Source organism: Labrus bergylta, chromosome 3 (genome assembly GCF_963930695.1).
Source record: "Labrus bergylta chromosome 3, fLabBer1.1, whole genome shotgun sequence".
Classification (NCBI taxonomy): Eukaryota; Metazoa; Chordata; class Actinopteri; order Labriformes; family Labridae; genus Labrus; species Labrus bergylta.
This window is the reverse complement of record NC_089197.1, coordinates 21548046-21567285: the sequence shown is the minus strand read 5'-3', so window position 1 is coordinate 21567285 and position 19240 is coordinate 21548046. Positions and strand designations below refer to the sequence as shown.

General features: G+C 38.9%; 2 protein-coding genes and 2 non-coding genes across 7 annotated transcripts in view; all 4 read right to left on the bottom strand.

The window, feature by feature from the left end:
* Nucleotides 1-9183, bottom strand: part of cpne7 (copine VII) — a 37911-nt gene extending 28728 nt beyond the window's left edge. The window contains exons 1-3 of one of the 3 annotated variants that reach the window (XM_020625611.3): nucleotides 9027-9183; nucleotides 7462-7782; nucleotides 1135-1317 (exon numbers count right to left, since the gene is read on the bottom strand). In XM_020625611.3, the coding sequence (XP_020481267.2) occupies nucleotides 1135-1317; nucleotides 7462-7635 (357 nt within the window). In that variant the 5' untranslated portion in view covers nucleotides 7636-7782; nucleotides 9027-9183. The other 2 variants (XM_065952962.1, XM_065952963.1) reach the window with 2 other exon arrangements.
* Nucleotides 9184-14583: 5400 nt separating this feature from the next.
* Nucleotides 14584-18963, bottom strand: rpl13 (ribosomal protein L13). 2 transcript variants are annotated; one of them, XM_020660998.3, is made up of 6 exons: nucleotides 18926-18963; nucleotides 18359-18476; nucleotides 17467-17608; nucleotides 16127-16300; nucleotides 15189-15245; nucleotides 14584-14786 (listed from the first exon to the last, which is right to left on the bottom strand). In XM_020660998.3, the coding sequence occupies exons 2-6, from the start codon at nucleotides 18460-18462 to the stop codon at nucleotides 14628-14630; spliced, it is 636 nt and encodes a 211-aa protein (XP_020516654.1). In that variant the 5' UTR covers nucleotides 18463-18476; nucleotides 18926-18963; the 3' UTR covers nucleotides 14584-14627. The 2 variants fall into 2 exon arrangements, with proteins under 2 accessions (XP_020516654.1, XP_020516662.1); XM_020661006.3 differs by having other exon boundaries at nucleotides 18875-18946.
* On the bottom strand, nucleotides 14915-14997 carry LOC114917463 (small nucleolar RNA MBII-202). The gene has a single exon (XR_003806178.1). It is a non-coding gene; the product is annotated as a small nucleolar RNA MBII-202 (small nucleolar RNA).
* On the bottom strand, nucleotides 16389-16463 carry LOC114917457 (small nucleolar RNA MBII-202). Its single transcript, XR_003806167.1, has one exon. It is a non-coding gene; the product is annotated as a small nucleolar RNA MBII-202 (small nucleolar RNA).
* Nucleotides 18964-19240: the final 277 nt, after the last annotated feature.

The following is a 19240-nucleotide window of genomic DNA, read 5'->3' as shown; positions in this document are numbered from 1 at the left end:
TCCCCGAGCCTGTAACTTTAAAGTGATGTTGTGATTGCACATACTGCACCCAGTTTGCATATACAGACATGTGTATGTGTGTAGCCTACTATTGCACAGGGTTAGCAAACATAGATGTTTGTATGTATGCATAATTAAAAATAGATGGTTAGACATGGTCACAGTTCTGGTTTGTTCTGAGCCACAGCTTTAGATGACCCTTGAAAGTGTAGAAGCATACACACACACACACACCAGGGCTCGACATTATAACTGGTCCGCTGACCCGGATGAATGATTGATAGTCCAGTTAAAATACTGCCTGAAAAAAAAACTGTAACACGTTCTCAATTTCACAGCGCTTTCCTGTCATAACGGTGTTTTGTCAGTAATTATTATAACAATGTTGTGCTAAAAACTGCTACAGCATCAACGTATCATAAGCCCTCGTGCGAGCGCTTGTGTGTCACAGTTGAAAGGCAGCCGACGTCACTGCTGTCCCTCCCACGAGCGCACTCACTAAACTCGAATTGTACACTCGCACACAGATTTTAGCGCAGGTTTTCTCTGATAAAAAACACGTTTGGTAAAACGGTTTTAAAAGCCGAGCTTTTGAGTCGAGAGGTACAGCAAGGCGTGACGAAAACAGAACGGAGAAAAGTTTCAGCCACAGCTAAATTTCCCCTTAAAGTTAAAGACTAGATCCTGGTAAAGATAAAAGTTATTCACAAAGCATCTTAGCCCTTAAGAGAGCTCCTAAAGTAAAGATCTAAGGATGAAGAGTTTCTCACAGAGAAGAAAAAAGGAGAGAAAGGTGATCATAACAATTCCAGCTCTATCACAGCCTCATATTAATATCAATCAGATTAAGTAGACTCTTAAAGTTACCAGCATGGTGAATAAACATAAACTCATAAATATAAGAAAAATACACAATATTTGATATAATTAGAGCTCAATTAATTAAATAAAAGTTGTAATTTAATCTTGCATCAGAATGGTTCAAGAGTAAATTGGTGACTGTTATTCTTTTTGAATCAAAAGTAACGTTCCTGGGCCAGCGGCTACAATGGTCGGGCCAGTGATCTCTGAAATCAGAGGGCCACTGGCAAATTTACCTTAATGTCAACCCCTGCACACATTTTATCTACGTACCTGGCCCAGGGTGCACTCCACCCCACCCAGAAAGTCGTCATCACGGGTCCCGATGCTGTGGGTGCCGTGGATGTCATAGACTTCAAATCGCAGCTTCTGGACCTCCTCAAAGTAGTAGTCCAATGAGAAAACCTTGGCAAAGACCGGGTGCAAGTTGCTCTTGATCACTTCTGTCCTGTCGAGCTGAGAGTGAACACAATTTATAAGATTTGAATATTTCACACACTTACATCTAGTATATTCAAACTTTATAGTTTTTTGAATACACTGTGTGATTAAAGCAGTAGCACACCTTATGGATAGTCAACCTCTCTCTGACAAAGCAATAGCATTTCTGCAGACTGTATCCAGTATCATTGTACAGCAAGATCACTCAGAAATAGGACTGAAAAAAATGTTTAACAGATTTGTCTCATTTGAAGGAGCACTTGGGCAGAAAGAAGGGCAAATATTATGAAGTTCAGTCAAGAGGATGATATGAGAGAAGATTGGAAGGCCTGAACATTTAATCTCAGCGTTCATGCTTGTCTTTCAGTGGCTGACAGTGAGAAGTTGAGCTCTTTGAGGCCCCCAATAGCTCTTAATGTAGGATTTAGCTCCCAAACAGATCCGTGGACATGCATGCACTGTCCAATTTGTTGCAAGACCAAATTATTATCTAAAAATAATTTCAAGTCTGCGGAGATGATGTTTTTTTAACATAAAAAAATGAAATATTCACATAAAATTCTCATGTACTGTGTATATGTTTATTTTTTAAGCATGTTTGGGACTTAAACCTCAATCTATTTAAATCATGTAAAACAGAACAGAACAGACTCATTACAGTCTGCAGTTGATCAATTGGTTATACATAGAAAAGTGAATGTAGAGCTTTACTTGTCATCTGAAATTGTTTGTTAAGAGTTTATCCTAAACATAGATATATATCCTTGGGTACAGTTTTGTATGTCACAGTCCAAAGTCACTTTACAATGTTTCCCTCCCCTGATAAAACGACAGTATGTTTATGCCTTTAGATATGAAATAAATACAATAAAAAAAAGAAGAAAGAAATAAAACCAATAGAAATGTACATTTTTGGTTAATGAATGCATTCATATTTTATTCCTTGTAAAGATTTATTGAGGCCACTATTAATAACATTTATCTGATTGAGAGTGGGATAGCTTTCAGTTTATAAGGATTCAGGAGGATATTGAATAGGAAAGCAATATTGGCACGGCTTAAACAGGGGAAACCATTTTTTTCACCTTTAGCCCCTCCCAGCAAAATCCCTTGATTTTGATGATCAAAGGCATTTGCGACCCACCCTTAACGTTCCTCATCGTTGGAACTGGAAGTGCTTCATCGACAATTTCTGCAATTTTCCATTCGAAAATCAATCAATATTTCAAGCTGTGTTTAAATCCCTTAAAGCTGCCTATTCTGTCTCTTTTTTAATGAAAATGTGCTCCAGTATCTCCACTATTACATCTCACATTATTTTCATGACATCCTGCCTTTTACTCTGCCTGCAATTGTTCTTCTGACTACGTTTTAAAAACTACTTGACCCCGACCTTTACTTGTTTCACTATGTGCCACATGAGCAGCCTCCAAGTTTCTTGGCATCGGCATACAAGTTTCTGAACGCTCATGAAAGGTTCAACTTCATTCTTCTAAACGTTATTCCCTTATTTGGTGTGTTTGTGAATGCTCATCATCCAACAGGCTGCTCTAAAACCTGCCATAGGTAACTGTGAAAGCTATGAAAAACAAAACAATTAACAACATTTCATCAAACCATTCAGTGACCCCTTGTTCCCTTTGAGCAGGGGCATCTTTCATCATCCTGAAAGAGAGCACTCCTGTCAGAAAAGAGATGTTTCATCAGAGGATTAAAGTGACGGCTCAGACTCTATTGATCTGCAAAGACCGTTGCATCTAATGGGACAAGTTTACTAAAACTGAGGCAAGAAACCCCCTCTACCTGTATGCAAGCATCTTCATCATCTTCTACTTACACTTACTCAAGTTTTTGCTTTCTTGGTAACCCCGCCTGTGGGACCATTTCCTTGTTTGTTGTAATTCTGTGTTGTTTATCCTTGCTTCACATTGTTGCCTGTATGCATGCTGAGGATGGACCGCTGCCCAAAACATTCATGCATGAATAAACATTTTAATTGGACTTCTGTCCTGCTCCTGTTGTTTTCAATTTAGCTTTTAAGCATTCAGCACAACAGGGTTGGAAGTGTTGAGTCGTTACATAACATTTTTGGGGGGCTTTTTTATCAATATGCAATTCAATTTGTTGTTCAGTCAATTCTGAAACAGTTCACATTTCAAGATGCTTGAACTACAACATAAACAGAACATGGTCAAAAATAATTAGATTTTGGTCCTCGTCAAGGTTTTAGATGTATAACTAAAATATGTCGAAGCAAGTAGAATAAAAAAAAAAACAATAATACTACTAATAATGATTTTTTTTTTTTTATGATGACAAATATCCCTCCCTTACCTTCAATCATTCCCATCTCTCATTATTATCTTTGCCTGTCTTCTCCTTCTCTATTCGTGCCATCTGGATGGACAGCTTTGGGATGAGTCTGATGAGTCTGTTTGTTGTTGAAAGCTTATCAGAGCTATGGAGGATAGGTTGTGCTGAAGCTTGAGATGCCTGTTTGTTGCTGGTGTGGGGCCAGTTTCCTGACATGGAAAATTAAAGCTTTCTCTGATCAGTCGTGACAGGTATGTAGAGCTTTATCTGCCATAGTGAGCCCCTGTAGTTCAGGTTATATCAACAAATAGATCTGAATAAACTCATTATCATGGGAGTCCAGTTTACTCAAACACGGAGTCCAGTTTACTCAAAAAAAGAGAAACCTACTGTCAGAGAAAATAACACTGTTTATCTCCACCTTCTTTATATCATGTTTTATATTGTGCTTGAAGAGATCAGGTGGTGAATTAAGGCTATAAAGACAAAGCACTTCAGCAAACAGCAGTAAGTCAAGGGGGGCATATCAGAGCGGAGAAAGAGGGTGGTGGTGATATGAGTGGGCTCAGCCTCTTACTCAGTTGTTGACGTAAGTAAACAATTTGCACAAGCAACGGTGCTAAGGGATTTGACAGCGGAGGATTGTGAAGTGGTGTGCACTGTCAGTACTGTGAATTCTCAGAGAGATACAGAGGTAGAGGTGGACGAAATAGACATATTTTATTTTTTTCAAATTCTGATTCGATCAATAGGTAGTAATAATAGACTATTAGAACCTTCTAGAGCAGGGGTTTCCAACAGGTAGCTCGGGAGCTACTGGTAGCCCCGCGGGCAGGTTTTCAGTAGCTCGCCTATAGGTTGACTGACTGTGTTAAAAATAAAAATAAAGATCTGACGACAGTAAATGCACCTCTTCCCACTATTCATATATTTGGTCCATAAAAACAAGTATGAAGTACTAATGTTTTCTTGGACATTGATGTGAATTTAATATTATTGACAAGCATTGGCTTATTGCAATTTCACACATGTACAAACAGTATCTTAATTCAGCTGAGCTATGTAAATAAATGCAAGCGATTTGATGCAAGCAGCCCTTGGCCACTTTCATTTTTTGAAAGTAGCTCTCAGATGAAAAAAGGTTGGAGACCCCTGTTCTAGAGCGTTTTAAAGTCCTGAATTGTATCTTTTTAAGCCTCTAGAATTCTGGTTTAATGTACAAAATACAGCTTATGTTAGAAATGGGAGTATAAATAACCATCCACATAATCTGAGAGAGAATAAATATATACAACAATTAGAAAAACCTAATGGAAGGCTGATGATTGAAAACAGCTCAATTTGCTGTTTGAACCTTATTTCAAGACTGTATGGGCGTGGCCGACCAAATAGATTGACATCTCTCCACACATAACAATGCTGCATGTGACAATTGGTTTAGTGGAGCTCTAGACAGTATGTTTCAATCGTGTCAGTCAGAATCAGAGGAGAAAAAGCCCTGCCATCTGAATTAATTTTAATATAACAAAATCTTTTCTATCCATATTATTGATAGCACTTAGCATGAACATGAAATGTTGCATCCTATTAGTTCTAATGCTATAAACGCAATGGCAATATAAAGCTCTGCAACCCCTCTGCAGAAAGGTAACCACACCACATTTTAAACCAAGTGGCACCAAAGTTCACAAGAAACTTAATTGTAAATATTTCTGTTTTGGATGAAAATATAGTTGGAAGGTTATTGTGTAGCTTGATATCAAGGGGTTATATGTAAGGGCATTGGTTCCCAAAGTGGGGGTCGGGACCCCTTGCGAGGTCAGCTATACAAAACATTGTCAATTAAAAATAAAAACAAAATTAGTTAAATGAAAATGATATTAATGTGTAAAATTCTGAAAATGTAAGTTTGCACATGACAGCAACAATTTAGGTGTCTGCTGTTTTTTATACATAAAGATGAACACACCTGTATGTCTATTCATTAAGTTGTGTATGTCCACTCAGTGCTAAAGTCGATACATTGAAATTACTATTCTGCTTCTAGCCTTTGTTACAATAAAAGATTGTTATTTTATGGTTTTTAGGCTGTTGTATTCTTTTGTGATATTCTTTTGTGTTACCAGTGTTTGATAGTCCTGTTTGGTGCGCTACGTTTAATTGTAAAAATACTTACAACATGTCCCCTGTTGCTGTTTTGCAGTGTTTCCCTGCATGAAATTCGCCAGTTAAGGTAGCAGAAAGGTGGTAGGTGGTAACTACAGGGGGAGGTGCATTGGTTTAGGAGCTGTATCTTCAGTTTTTGGACTAAAAACAGCACTCTGTAACAGAGTATGTTTGTCCAAGTTTGCCGCTACAGACTACAGCCGGCTGTTACGTCACTAACAATAAAATTCTGACTGTCCTCAGCTGATACCTTCATGTTTAATAGAGGCTCTGTGAGACGAAACAGTGAAAAGACTCGTCAGAAAAAATGTAATCATACACAATGAAATATCAACACTTAACAACACATTTCTGTGTGTGCCCAAAGCTGTTGGATCTCACATATAGACGCAGGAGAATTTGAATCCCTTTTAGTTAGTTAGTTAAGGTGCGTGTTGTTAAGGCAGGTGCCTTAACTATATAGCACTGCGGGAAAGACTGGTTTGGTGTTGTATAACTGGACTAAAATTATTAAAATTAAAACTACTAAAGGAGCCTATTTATATCTCAGGATTGCACTTGGTTACAACAGACAGACAGACAGACAGATAGATAGATAGATAAATAGATAGACAGATAGATATATAGCACATCTGAGATCATTATATGTATTGCCTTCAGTAACTGTAGCTTAAAATAGACACTCATATATGCTACATTGAACCCAGGTCAGTCCTCGCATGTAACAACCTACTTACAACCAAGAAAAATCCATAACTGCTGTGTGCTCCACACTGTCAGCTGAGTGCTTTTATCATCACATGCCATAAAATATTGTATCCATGTTCCACATTCATACAGCCCAAACATTACTGTGAGCTTCTTTAACAAATGGCTCCCATGTAACATGAATCAAGCAGAATTACCTTCCATTTCAATAAAAGGGAGGTTTTTGTTGGATGAAGGGTTGTGGGACAATAAATCTATATAATTACATATTTTTTGTCACTGGCAAAACACTGGCACATGTTGGCACTCCTTCATGAATTAAAGAGCTCAATTCATAGGGAAGTGAGAGACCTGCTGCCTGGCTTCAAATCAGCTCGGGAACCATCCAAGAAAGTAAACATTTACAGCTGGAATACCAATCGACACACTTCATATAAGCAGTGTGGTTTTTGTCCACACATGGAGACCAGCAGACTTTATAAACTGTCTTACAATGTGAATCCTACAGAGGAGACAAACAGCTGTTGTGTGAGCCTTGGTCTCTTCCAAATGCATGAAAGAACTGCTGAAAGTTTACCAAACCAATAGCAGATTGAACTGGTGGGGACCAGTGTATAGTATTTCCCGCATAAACACTGATTTATCATAAAATATTACCTTTTCCAGATTTGTGATAATATACTATGGGAGGAGGATTGGCCAAGTGTGCAATCCCCAAAGCCTTGCTGTGTAACTATTAAGAAAACAAGTGCACAGATCACATCAACATGCTGTAATTTGAAATCCTACATATGTATGATTCGAGGTACAATTCTTTACACATTAAATAGTGTGGTTAATGACTTAGAAAGGGAGATAAATAAAATATGGTGGATTCATTTTTACAAGCCTAATGCTACTGCCTACAGAATTGGTCCCATAAGGTCCAACTAGCATTTGTCGGAATAGAAAAAAACAAAAGAGGGGGCTCACCTCTGTCCACTGCCCGTTGGTCTGTACCATGAGTATGACACAGGGGTCTGACTTGTTCAGCGTGTCTCGGTCCAGCAGAGCTTTGCAAGACACCCGCAGCTCCACTTTGGAGACGCAGGTAGCCGGGCCGCTGAGGCTGGTGGCAGGGGAGGTGGCCTCCTGAACGTCATTCATCTTGGCTCAGGGCAAAAGGAACTGCGAACCAGTGGAGCGGTGTGAGTGGTGTGAGGATGTTGGTTGTAGCTCCGAGGGGACGGGTAAATATAGTGGTGGGTAGCTCAGTAAAGACAAGACACGCTCCCTGGAGACAGGCTCTTTTGACTTGATGACACACACAAAAAGAAGAGAGACTTCTGTTAAGTCCCAGAGGAGCAAAGAAAAGTCAAGCAGTTATCACTGGCTGTCTGAGATATCCCCGTGTGAGGAGGATCCTCTCACCTCCGTGATGATGAGAGACAGGACGAGAAGCTGGGACTTTAGAAGTCTCAATCAGACTGAAACAATTTAATAAAGGTGTCTACATCTAGTGCTTCTCCTTTTGAAATGCTCTTAACTCCAGTATGATAAAGAAGCAAGGATTCCTCCGCATTACAACACAATCCACAGGAACAAAAACAGAGACTTTGACTGTCATTTTCCGAATAATGCTGTTCAAACCCTGTTTCCAGTCCTAAACATAGTGGGGGGTTAACTATTCTTGAAGTGACAAAAAGCTAAACAGTGGGTGTACAAACAAAAGTGGCTGATAAATTCAGGAATCCGACAGACACATGGCTGAGTGTCGTTTTCCCCTAGATGACAACATAACACTGAGAAAAGGACTTAGAAAATCCCTGCTGAAGTGTCCTTAAGCAAAAGGGTTTCAGAACCCCGCCCCCCCCTTAAGAGGAGGTAAGTATGAGCGCTGTATAGTGGAGGGTGGGATGGGGATGATGAATTTCTCTATCTTATTTAGCCTACTCAATGTTTTACTTTAAGTGTCGCATTCTAAGGTGGCAAATGAACAAGAGCGCTGTGTGTTCGTGTGTGTGTGTGTGTGTGTGTGTGTGTGTGTGTGTGTGTGCGTGTGTGTGTGTTTGTTTGGCTTACAGCACCACGGACAGCGCCCGCGGTTTGTTCACCAGCTGTGGGTCTGGAGACCAGATGTGACCCGAAAGCATCAATCTCGTTGCTCTAAATACATTCACACTTAAGGGGTTATGATAAACGAACCAAGCAAAAGTTGAAGTGATCAAAAACCTCTCGGTAAAGCAACACATACGCGAAAGAGCGAAAAAGCTGCCGATTTCATCCAACTACTTAGAGAAGGCGATACGGGAAATGCTACTGAACGGTCTGTTATTAATTTGCAACAATAAAACAACTCTGCTACAAATCTGTGACAGACTAGAATTGGCGTTATTTCTTTCTTTCAAACAACAAAGCGTCGTATTAAAAAAAAAAAAGCTACTTTGAAAACATCGTTTCTCGTTGACAGTCTGCGTCGAGTCCTCATCAAAAACAACAAAACATCAAGTGTGCTGACGGTCAAGTATGCTATAAGAAACATAAACTCACTTCCCTACCTTTCGTTGTTCCTTACTCTCAAACACTTGTTAAATCCTCTCCCATATTAACACACTGCTTGATTATCTTTTTTTTTTTCCTCCACTGAAACTCATTGGTTAGGCTGCTGAGGAGGGAGTAGGCTTGTCGAGATTGGGAGTGGAGAGAGTCCAGCTGCTGATGTAAGGATGGAGGGGAGGTTTTAGCTGAGATTCGATTATTTGGAGTTCGAGTTAAGAATCGAGCCTTAAAAACTAACCTCAAGGCACGTTAAAAATGCATAACAAAGGCCTTAGAGATACTTCAAAAAAATCTGGAAATATACGTATATATTTTTTGATATGCTGAAATCAAGGAGAGCCTACAGGTGTGACAACCTTGTAAAATATATGTGCTTTAAACTCAATATAATTTCTAGAGATTGTTAATCCTCTGCAGCCATAGTGAAGGACTTTTGATTTATTGTAGCTTATATACCGACTGATATATTATTCCGATATCTGATTTGGCCGATAACCAGTAAGAGGATTTCATCAAAGTCTTTGTACCTTATTTATGATGCCGATGCTGTTATTTGCACATATTTCGTTCAAGTGAATTGCACAGACATTCAAGTCTCTGTTTGTAAAATTAACATTAAAGTTTGCATTCAATCTTTAGAATATAACCCTTGTCAAATATATCATATCATACAATAGCCCAAGATTCTTTTCACAATGTTTTACATTCACTGGGCTTGATAACAAAACTGCCGTAAGCTAAGTTACATGTAAAATATGCCAAACTTCTTTTCATGTAACACAATGTTTACACATTGAATGTACTGTATAACCGAGCGTTGCATACTGTGGACAAACACGTTTTTGCTTCATACAGAGATGTCCCTGCTGCTACAGCAGCAAGTGTAAAACATGAATCTCTGATCAGAGTAGGAGCCATTTCCCTGCATTAACTGGACCTTTTGTTGAACAATGACATTACAATCTAAAATGAGATGCATGGGCACCAAAGCACACGTGAAGATAAAAGGGGAAATCAGATACTAGAAGGATAACCATCTCTGTTTGCTAATTTGCTCTTAGAAAAGAAGAGGATTTATCCGTGTGTCAAGGGGTGGCTTTGTCTCATCTCATAAAGAAATGCATAGGAAGCACATGAGGACAGGACATATCAGGGACATAAAAGGATGGATCTTCCCGAAGCAGCCTATCAGAACCAAGGCTCCATGTGGGAGCTCCAGACAGTTAAGGACCTGTGACTCTTTGCTCTTTTCCTGTTATTGAAAACACACACACATAGCTGTTTACTCTATGTGAACATACACTGCAGCCAAATGTTACATAAAAATGATCATGACCTGATTCATTGTGTAGATATTCAATCAATTGACAGCAATGTATGTTATGTAAGGTATTGTTTAAACACATTTATGCTTGAATCTTTTCACAGTCCGCCCACTAATGTATTATTTTCATGAATGTATTTCCAGACATTGCATAACATTTATAGATTTTTAGATTGCACTGAGGCTCCTGCAGAATTCTGCAAAAACAGAGCAAAGGCTGTAAAAGACAAAGGCGCTAACAGGATAAACAGAATGACTTCGGAAAATTTGGTTTCATCAGACATACACTTAAAATGACAACATAAAAGCCTTGCTTTAACTGTTTAAAAGCACCGTGTTGGCTTGGCTGTTAGTTGAAGAGCACTTTTGTAACCTGTAACATGTTGTTCCTGACTACTTTGAAATATCAGGACTCTGAAGTGTCCTTCAAATAGAAAGACATTTTTTATTTTCCATTAAAGCTTTGCAGCATTACAACTTTGTCTTCGATTTAAAGAGTACAAGGCTGATTCTTTTAGACTCTCAGAAGCTTTCAGCTAGTAATACGATGTGAGCAGAAAAAAAAAGGCAGGTCAATTTATTGTAGCAACTCCCAGCTTCTAATAATCTGCTTGGTTAAGATAAGCAATTTTACCTTTTTTGGTGAAATTCTCAAACGCACGCCTCAAAGTGCATACACTGTTTTAAACATGGGATCTGGCTGTTTTCTGACATCACCCCCAATTAGTTCTTTCCTGCAGTTCTCACCCCCAGTGCCTTTTCTTCCATGAGTACTCAGAGTCGCTCTACTTTGGGGCTCACACCTGAGCCCTGTTACACGACAGCTCAGAACAATGGCCATCTGCTGCTGCTGCTGCTGCCGCTGTCTCAACACCTCACAGGACGTTCTCTGAATGAACACATGGTTCATTTATGCAACCCCTCTGCACTTCCATTCAGCGCTCGGCTTGGTGATTCTGACCACATTACGTGCTTTACTCATAACAAGGTCTCTTAGCATGGTCTAATGCACTCACATTTTCTGTCCAACTAACTCCTGTGTTTGTGTAATATCATCCACAGTTTTCCACCAGCAGCTCCCTGGAGAAACACTCATTTTGAATGTAGGCAGGTTTTTTTTTAAGCACACCATTGATTCTCTAGTCTTTCCTATTGGTGTTGGTAGCAGTAGCATCTCTTTTAATGGTAACCAATCAGTCTGCTTGTGTTTCAGCTCTACTTTAAAGCCTCCTGAGCAGAAATGCTTTCTTTTTGAGTGTCCTCAGTCATCATTCTATTCGCCTTACTGACTGAAGGTGACACTGTTAGATAAAAGCAGCACAGGCGAGTCCTTCATTTCAGTTGGACAGAAGTAATAGTGCCTGTAGGGGTACGGATTTTAAGGTGGAAGATCAGGTGAGCAACATAGAAAAACAAGTTGTTGCACAGAAATTGGCACCTTTGAAAGTGTTCGATGTAAGACATATTAAGAGAATAGTCAAGTTAATATTCACAACTACAAAAATGTAACCAAAGCAGCAGGGGGGTTTATAATATATGGCAGAAATTGAAGGTGGTAGCTCATAACACACTGAAAAATTCAGAGAAGGAATATTACGATTTTGGATTTGTAGCCCTGATCTCCAGTTAGGAACTCTTTGTTTCTGTCTACTTTTGCAATCCCATGGGAAAGTTGCTATTATGATCTTTTTTCTGGTTTGGTCCTTTACCTGTTGGAGTAGTTTTGGTTTTCTTTTTACACAAAAATGACTCTTCTTTCTTTTAATGGTGAAATGTATCACTTATTAAGAATCTTTACCTTGGAAAATTGTTTAGTTTTTTTCAAAGTCTGTTTCTGCAGCATACTGTTCTTCATGTCGTCTAACACTTACCCCCAGTAGCAGTTTCAGGAATTGAAAATAACATGATAGAAATAGTCAGTCACTTTGCAGATGGACGTCATGCTTTTGCAGGTCATGAAGAGGTACAAGTATTCATTTCACTCAGTTTCATAACCAGCTTAAATCTAATCATGGAAGCTATAAAGTGACAGCTTTATACAACATTCTCATCACTGTGTTGTCATTGGTCTTTTATCATTAAAAACACATTTCAAACGATAATGTTTTAAACTGCAAAACTCTACTATTGCTGTTAAAACATGCTTTTCTGAAACCTGTGATTGCATGCTCCCACAACTTCATTACTGAATTTATCCAAACCATCTTGCTCCACACTTGGTGTATAATTTACAATCCCAAACTATAACATTCACAGTGATAAACCAACAGGGGCAAAGAAATGATTCCTCATACCATAGAAACACTACCTGTAGATATGTCTGCTATTTCTGCATGATTACAGACTTAAATGACAGATTGACTTTTTGTCAATATACTGATCAATGAATGGACTAACTCTTTCAACTCTGGGTCAGTTTTGGATCTTATACACTGACCTTGTCAACATAATCCTCTCTTTCCTCATGTTACTGCTTATCTAAACTAAAGAATTATCTCTAAGCATCTCAAGTGATGTTAGTTTACCATAGTGTATCACTGGCCATTAACACACTTTTAAGTTTAAAGCATTTTATAATGTTTCAAACGCTAGGAATACACGAGACACATCAAGGAAAGTTGGTACGAGGAAACGGTTATTTCTAGTCCTTGTATTCTATTACATCTGTATGAGCTACAATATTTTTTGTGAAGTTCCCTAACTAACTTGAGGAAAAATACCACCATCTTTTTCTGTGCCCATTTCAGCAGTATCAATCACCTTTGGTCCAAAATGACTCGACGGTCCACTCACCTCCATTAACTGAATAATTTATCTGCATGCTGACGTCTGGAACACAGTCAGACACCTAAGGAGACACAGACAAGGACGCTTAAGTCTCACCTCATCCTGCCTCCTGCAGTCTGTGTATGTTGTTGTTCATACTGGAACTGGAAATGATCTAATGGTAGTATTTAATAAATTCAAAATAGACTATGTCACTTTTTTGGGGGGTGTTTCTCTGCATTCTGTGAGTCATCTATCCAGTTCACTTTATCTTAACTACACAGTGCACTCGACATGTGCACATAGTTTTGGAGTCTCAGTTGTCATAGCAATGATCCATATTAGCAGTCTGTTTTGCTTCAAGTTCGTCAGCTCTTAACCTTCTGTATAAAAATTAACTTCTCCCACTGCTGAAGCTGAGAACAAAATCGTCCCAGTGGGAAGATATTTTTTACATTCTCCACTCCTTCCCCTGCCTGTGGGGTTCTTATTGACTTCCACCACTGCTACCTGTATTCAACACGCTGTGGAAACGGAACAGGTCTTCTGTATTATTTCGGTCTTTCACAGATGTGAGGCTCTGTATGGATTAGACTTTTCATCTGGCTAAGACTTCATTTTTTAAGGTGAATATCTGAATAATTTGTTTACTGAACCTCTCTGAATGAATGCATCAATTTGTTATGTGCTTCTTTCCTCTAACTCCTTACATAATCTAGGGATCAAAGGGTAAATTCTACTCCAATTACATTTTCACTACCAGCGAATATAATATACTGAGCTGATGGCAAATGTTACATTTCCTCAAAACAGGAAGAAAAAAGCCATATCTTGCACACCTTTATGTGTCCATTAATGTGCAACATTTTGAGCCTCTGGTGCCACCTACTGCTTCAAATGAGCTCAACATGTCAGGTTTTACTGCACAGCATCAACATTCATGTCAACTTCCAGCAAACTAAGTGTGAAAAAATTGGTAATGCATTTCACACCATCATCTGCACTTATTGCCTCTAAGTACAGATACTGGTTATGTGCTCAAACCCATACATATGCTCATGTGGCCAAAGCTCAGGAGGGATAAACCTTATAAAAGTTACTGAACAAGTTACTGTTACAGGTGTTTTTCAGTTGGAAAAGAACAGTTATTACTATTTTTGGAACAATGTTGAACTCCATTCATCTCCTTCACTTTCATGGTTTATCGTACATTTTGCTTTCATCTTTGATTCATATAGCAGAGAATTGCATCATTTAGTCTGCTGTCAAACAAACGGATTAAATCGAGTAGGCTTATCTTTTTTTTTGCCATCAGGATTTTCATGAACTACTGCCTTTTTTGGTTTTTATTCCCTTGTTCCTAACGTGTGCGTGTGGTCACATCCATGTTGATACCAAGAGTGCCCAAGTCCCCTGACTTCACCATTACAGTTCTCAAGTTCACAATGATGACATTCTCACATGAATCTTTTTATAAACTTTATTTTGCAAAGTTCGGTAGAGTCTATTTTTACTTCTTCTTCTCCACGTCCTGCTCAGCAGCCTCCTTGGCTCTCTTGGCACGGATGCCGAAAAGACGAGCGTTTGCACGAGCCATACGCAGGCTGGCGAAAGCCTTGAAATTCTTCTCATCCTCAGAGATGACCCTGGCCTTCTCCTTCTTGTGCACCTGGAAGAAAAGACAATTGTGAACACAGGAAACTCCTTCCACATATTGCTCTGTCTCAGCTAAATGCAGCCAATGTTGACTGAAATGCAAATACAAGTCCAAGTGTATGGCATCAATATTTGCTTTGAGAGGGTTTTTTAAAAAGCAGTCATCAGAAAAGGGGTTCAAAGCTTCATCAAAGTAGTACAGAGATTCCGGAGATTTGTCATCATTTGACTGCTGAAGACATTTTTGGCAAACGTGATTGGCAATTGATGAAAAAGATGGAAAAAATACCCAGACACCTTGATAATTTACATGTTGTGGTTTAACATTAGGTCAGATGATCTATATTGTCATATATCTAAACACATGAAGGTAATGAGTTTGTTTACTCTTCGTGAAAATGACATTACTACTTACACTTTTGATGGGCATGACTGCACCAGCAAGCTGAGTGGCCATCTTGAGTTCCTCCTCCTGAAAAGAATAAAAAAGGTTAAATCTCTACGGTAATCAAAAACTTGCATTTCTTGTGAGATTTGTTCAAATTGAGACAACCCGTAGTTATCGCACATATCTGGGTGCTGCCAAATAATTGAAAAAAACAACATCCTAATCAAGGTCAAGTACATTTTCATCCAAGTGATTCACTGAAAGACAATGTTTTTATTATCACCAGCACCTTAATCAAGTGTATCACTGCAGTGATGAGATTTTTTTCTCAATTTAAATGGAAGTACTACTCCCAACAGTGTACAGGCAGCAACAGGTCCAATACAAAGAAGAAAAGAAAGCTAATTATTATCTTCAATGAAGGTGTTGCATGAGTAAAAAGCCAGTCTCTTCCTCATTTAACAGTGTAGCGAAGATTATTGTGGATATTTAAAGGCAGTGCTGTATTATGCAAAGTTTGAGTAAATGATACTTTGATAGGGTTTAATCTGAGTCTCCAAAACAAATCCTGATTTTTAGTCATTATATCACAAATTCCTGTTTTAGACAGAGTTCACTAGGTTTTCTATCACACTTGTTATGATTAATGTGTGGGAGATACTTTCATGGTTACTAGAGGTCTTACGGATCAAATGTTCAGGTCCAGATACATTTATTTTATCACGGAGCGACAACAAAAACATATTATACTGTTCAATATTCATTTTGTCTTGTCAATATTTTTGTGATGACTCACTCCAACTAACCGCATGTCTTCACTGAGTGTTTTAACACTTATTTTCCAGATAAATGAGCCAACCAATAAAACAAGTTTTTAACAACTACTACAGTCTGTCACAGGCCGGGACAGACTGTAGTAGGGACGTTTGTTTCTTTCACATTCTATGTAACAATACAAAACTTACAGTGCTGTCTCCCTTCTTGGGAGCAGAAGCCTTCCTAGGGAACAGAATGAGCTTGGATCTGTACTCCTTCAGGCGCTGCACGTTGGCCTGGAGAGATTCTGTGGATCTGTTACGTCTGCGAGAGTCAACGGAGATGCCAATGGTGCGGGCTGTCTTTTTGTGGATGCCAGCGGCCTGCAACGAAGGGTAGGGCACATTAGTTTTAAATACATCAGACACTCTCTCCACTTTGCCATATTGGGTTTGGTTTATTATTTTTGTCAATGATAGCAGTCATCAGAAAAGGGGTTCAAAGTATTCATCAAGAAAATACAGAGATTCCGGAGATTTGTCATCATCTGACTGCTGCCACAAAATACAGTTAGTGTTAGTTCTCATTTTTCTGAATGTGATGACCCATCAGGATAGTGGGCTTTTCTTTTTCATGGATCAGCTCAGTATCGTGCCAAATGATAAAGTCTTGTCATCCATTCGTATTTCTATGAAAAATGTATCATAATTTTGACTAGCTGGTGCTTTGGTCTGGATATCCATTATCTAGTTTATCAACATAGCCTTGCACAAAAAAAAAAAAAAACTTTACATATACTGCTTCATATTTTAGACAAGTATGCAATAGATTATACCCAAGTACTTCAGACTCACAATGCAAACCCTTTAAGTTGGAGTACATTCTTTTTGTGTCAAGGAAATTACTTCTGTGCCCAATTCAAAAGCTGACATTTTACAGGAAACTGCTATTAAAATTTCTTAGGAAATGTCACTCCATTACTTAAATAGCAACCTGTAGTTCAGTAAATAATACTGATCCAAGTAACCATAAAGGCAACATAAACTGCACAAAGGTGAGTTATCAATGTGGTTTGATTCAACGTCTTGTGAAGGAAAACAACAAATGTCAACTTGCTCTGTGTTGATGCACATCAACAGTCACTTAGCCTTCCTCCCACAATAGGAAAGTACATGGGAGGAAAGGCGAGGTACACTCTGCCAAGAACATCCAAGACTTTGAGCAGCACTTGGTGCTATACATCCAGTGATTTTTTTTTGGGTGGGATGCATGATTCATCCCTCACAAGGTTGACTCTTTTTTGCATTGCATCCACCGAGGCTGTGAAGAGCTTTTCTAACATGGAGCTCACCTTGCTAAATGCTAGGTTTAAGGTTCTCAGTCATGCTGGCAAACAACTTTTTTTCTTTTTTTCTTTTTTTAGGGGGGGGGGGGGGGGGGGGCCCAATTGACTTTAAGTCCTAAGATAATTTCAAAGACTGCACATTTACGGGAAGGAATGAGTGAATCGATTCGTTCAGAAAACATTTTTAAAGGGACAAAATATTACCTTGAGCTCCTCCAGGGTGAAGCCACGTCCGGCACGGACCTTGGTGTGGTACCTGATAGTGGGACACCTGACTTGTGGCCTCAGTGGTCCAGCGACAGGGCGAGGTGCTATGCGACGGGCCTTGGCCTGGCGAGCCTTTCGCCTACAAACACAAATATTAAAAACTTGAGTTATACAAGCAATTTTGCAGACGAATGAACTACTTGTCTGTTTATGTATTCCTGATTACATTTCCACTACATCTCAGTCATTCTGAGACAGAGAAAATCCTGCTTGCTGCAAACAACACATAGGATACACAGTACATATTAATCCAATAATTGTTTCTTTGAATCAGGTATGCAACCTTCAATGAATGTACTCACGTGCATCAAACTATGCACATGATGGTCAAATAAAGGGTGGCCCAACCACTTCAAAAGAGCCACAAGACCAAGATAGTACTTACACAATGCATAGACATCTTTGTTTTACTGAGCTGCTTGAAACTACATTAAATGTGTTTGTCAATACATATAAAATACTAATCCACCCAACTTCTAATGGCAACATGCGCTGAGGTACACATGTTCGTTTAACAGCCAATCAGTTCTTACCAAAAAAATACTATAATCCAAATACAATAAAAAACTGAAGCGATTGTTGCCAAGGTAACAGACTATTCTCATGTTGTGAACATAGTGTATAAAGTCGTTTATTAATGTAAACACCAAAACCCTTGTTTTTTGTGATTATCTGCTTAGTTGTGTTGGCATTAAATGAAGCTCCCTAAACATGTGGAAAGCTTTTATAGATAATGATGAAGAGATAATGCTCTTCATTCTTTCAGGGTAACATTTCACCTTCAGGTAGCATCACTGCTCTGAACCAGTAGACAGATATTTAGTCTCACCTGCGGATCTTCCTGGCTGGCTGGTTGAACCAGGTGCGGACTCGTTTCTGCCAGTCTTTGTGGAAGTGAGGGTTCAGGAGCATTCCATTCCGGCTGGGGGCCATGGCTGCCTACTTCCCTGAGAAGAGAGCACGACACACGGACATGAGGAGGCTGACATGCCGGCACAGCACCCACAACGCGACGTGCGAGATGCTAAGCTAACAGGTTGTTGATGTTAAAAAAAAGAGTTGTTAAGATAGCCAATTCACGTTAAATAGCAGATGAATGCTGTTAAACACATCTGAGCATGAACGCGTTTGCTCATCGTTACCCGAATTAACATGAACTTAAAGTGTACGTAAGAAGATTGTCTGTATGGGAAATGCTAAGAGTCACACACCGACACCACGTCACTGACGATGGAAACACACAACTAAAACAAACATCAGTAATAACAATAATCCTCTTGTTGCAAAGGGGATTAAACACGCTATTTGACACTGTACATGAAAATCACAAAATACCAATAAATACCGAGGATTGAAGTAGATTATTGTTAAATCTGTGGAGGATAATTTCTCATACCTAAGAGGGGGGAAAATGGCCGAAGGAAAAAGGAAGTTGTGCGGCGGTGCATTCTGGGATATGTGTCTTCCAGCCAATGGTCGAACAGACGCCTTTAGAAAGAGGAAGAAGAAGAAGAAGAGCACAGTCACCGAAAGCCTCCAAGACTATAACATTTTAAATTAAAAATTAATAATTTGAGTTAGTAAGTGATTGTATGAACATCGAGAAGGTTAAATGTAAATAATCATTAAAAAACAATTTTGATTATTTTTAAATAAGAGGGGTATAATTAATTTTATCATTATACTTATGGTTAAAATTAGAAAACTTATT

Bases quoted from the DNA above. Each gene is read 5' to 3' on its own strand.
- rpl13 (XM_020660998.3), bottom strand. From the start codon at position 18,462: ATGGCCCCCAGCCGGAATGGAATGCTCCTGAACCCTCACTTCCACAAA. The intron at 17,609-18,358 runs GTGAGACTAAAT...TTGTGTTTGTAG, and splicing joins CCAGCCAGGAAGATCCGCAG to GCGAAAGGCTCGCCAGGCCA. The intron at 14,787-15,188 runs GTAAGTAGTAAT...CTTTTCTTCCAG, and splicing joins CAGTCATGCCCATCAAAAGT to GTGCACAAGAAGGAGAAGGC.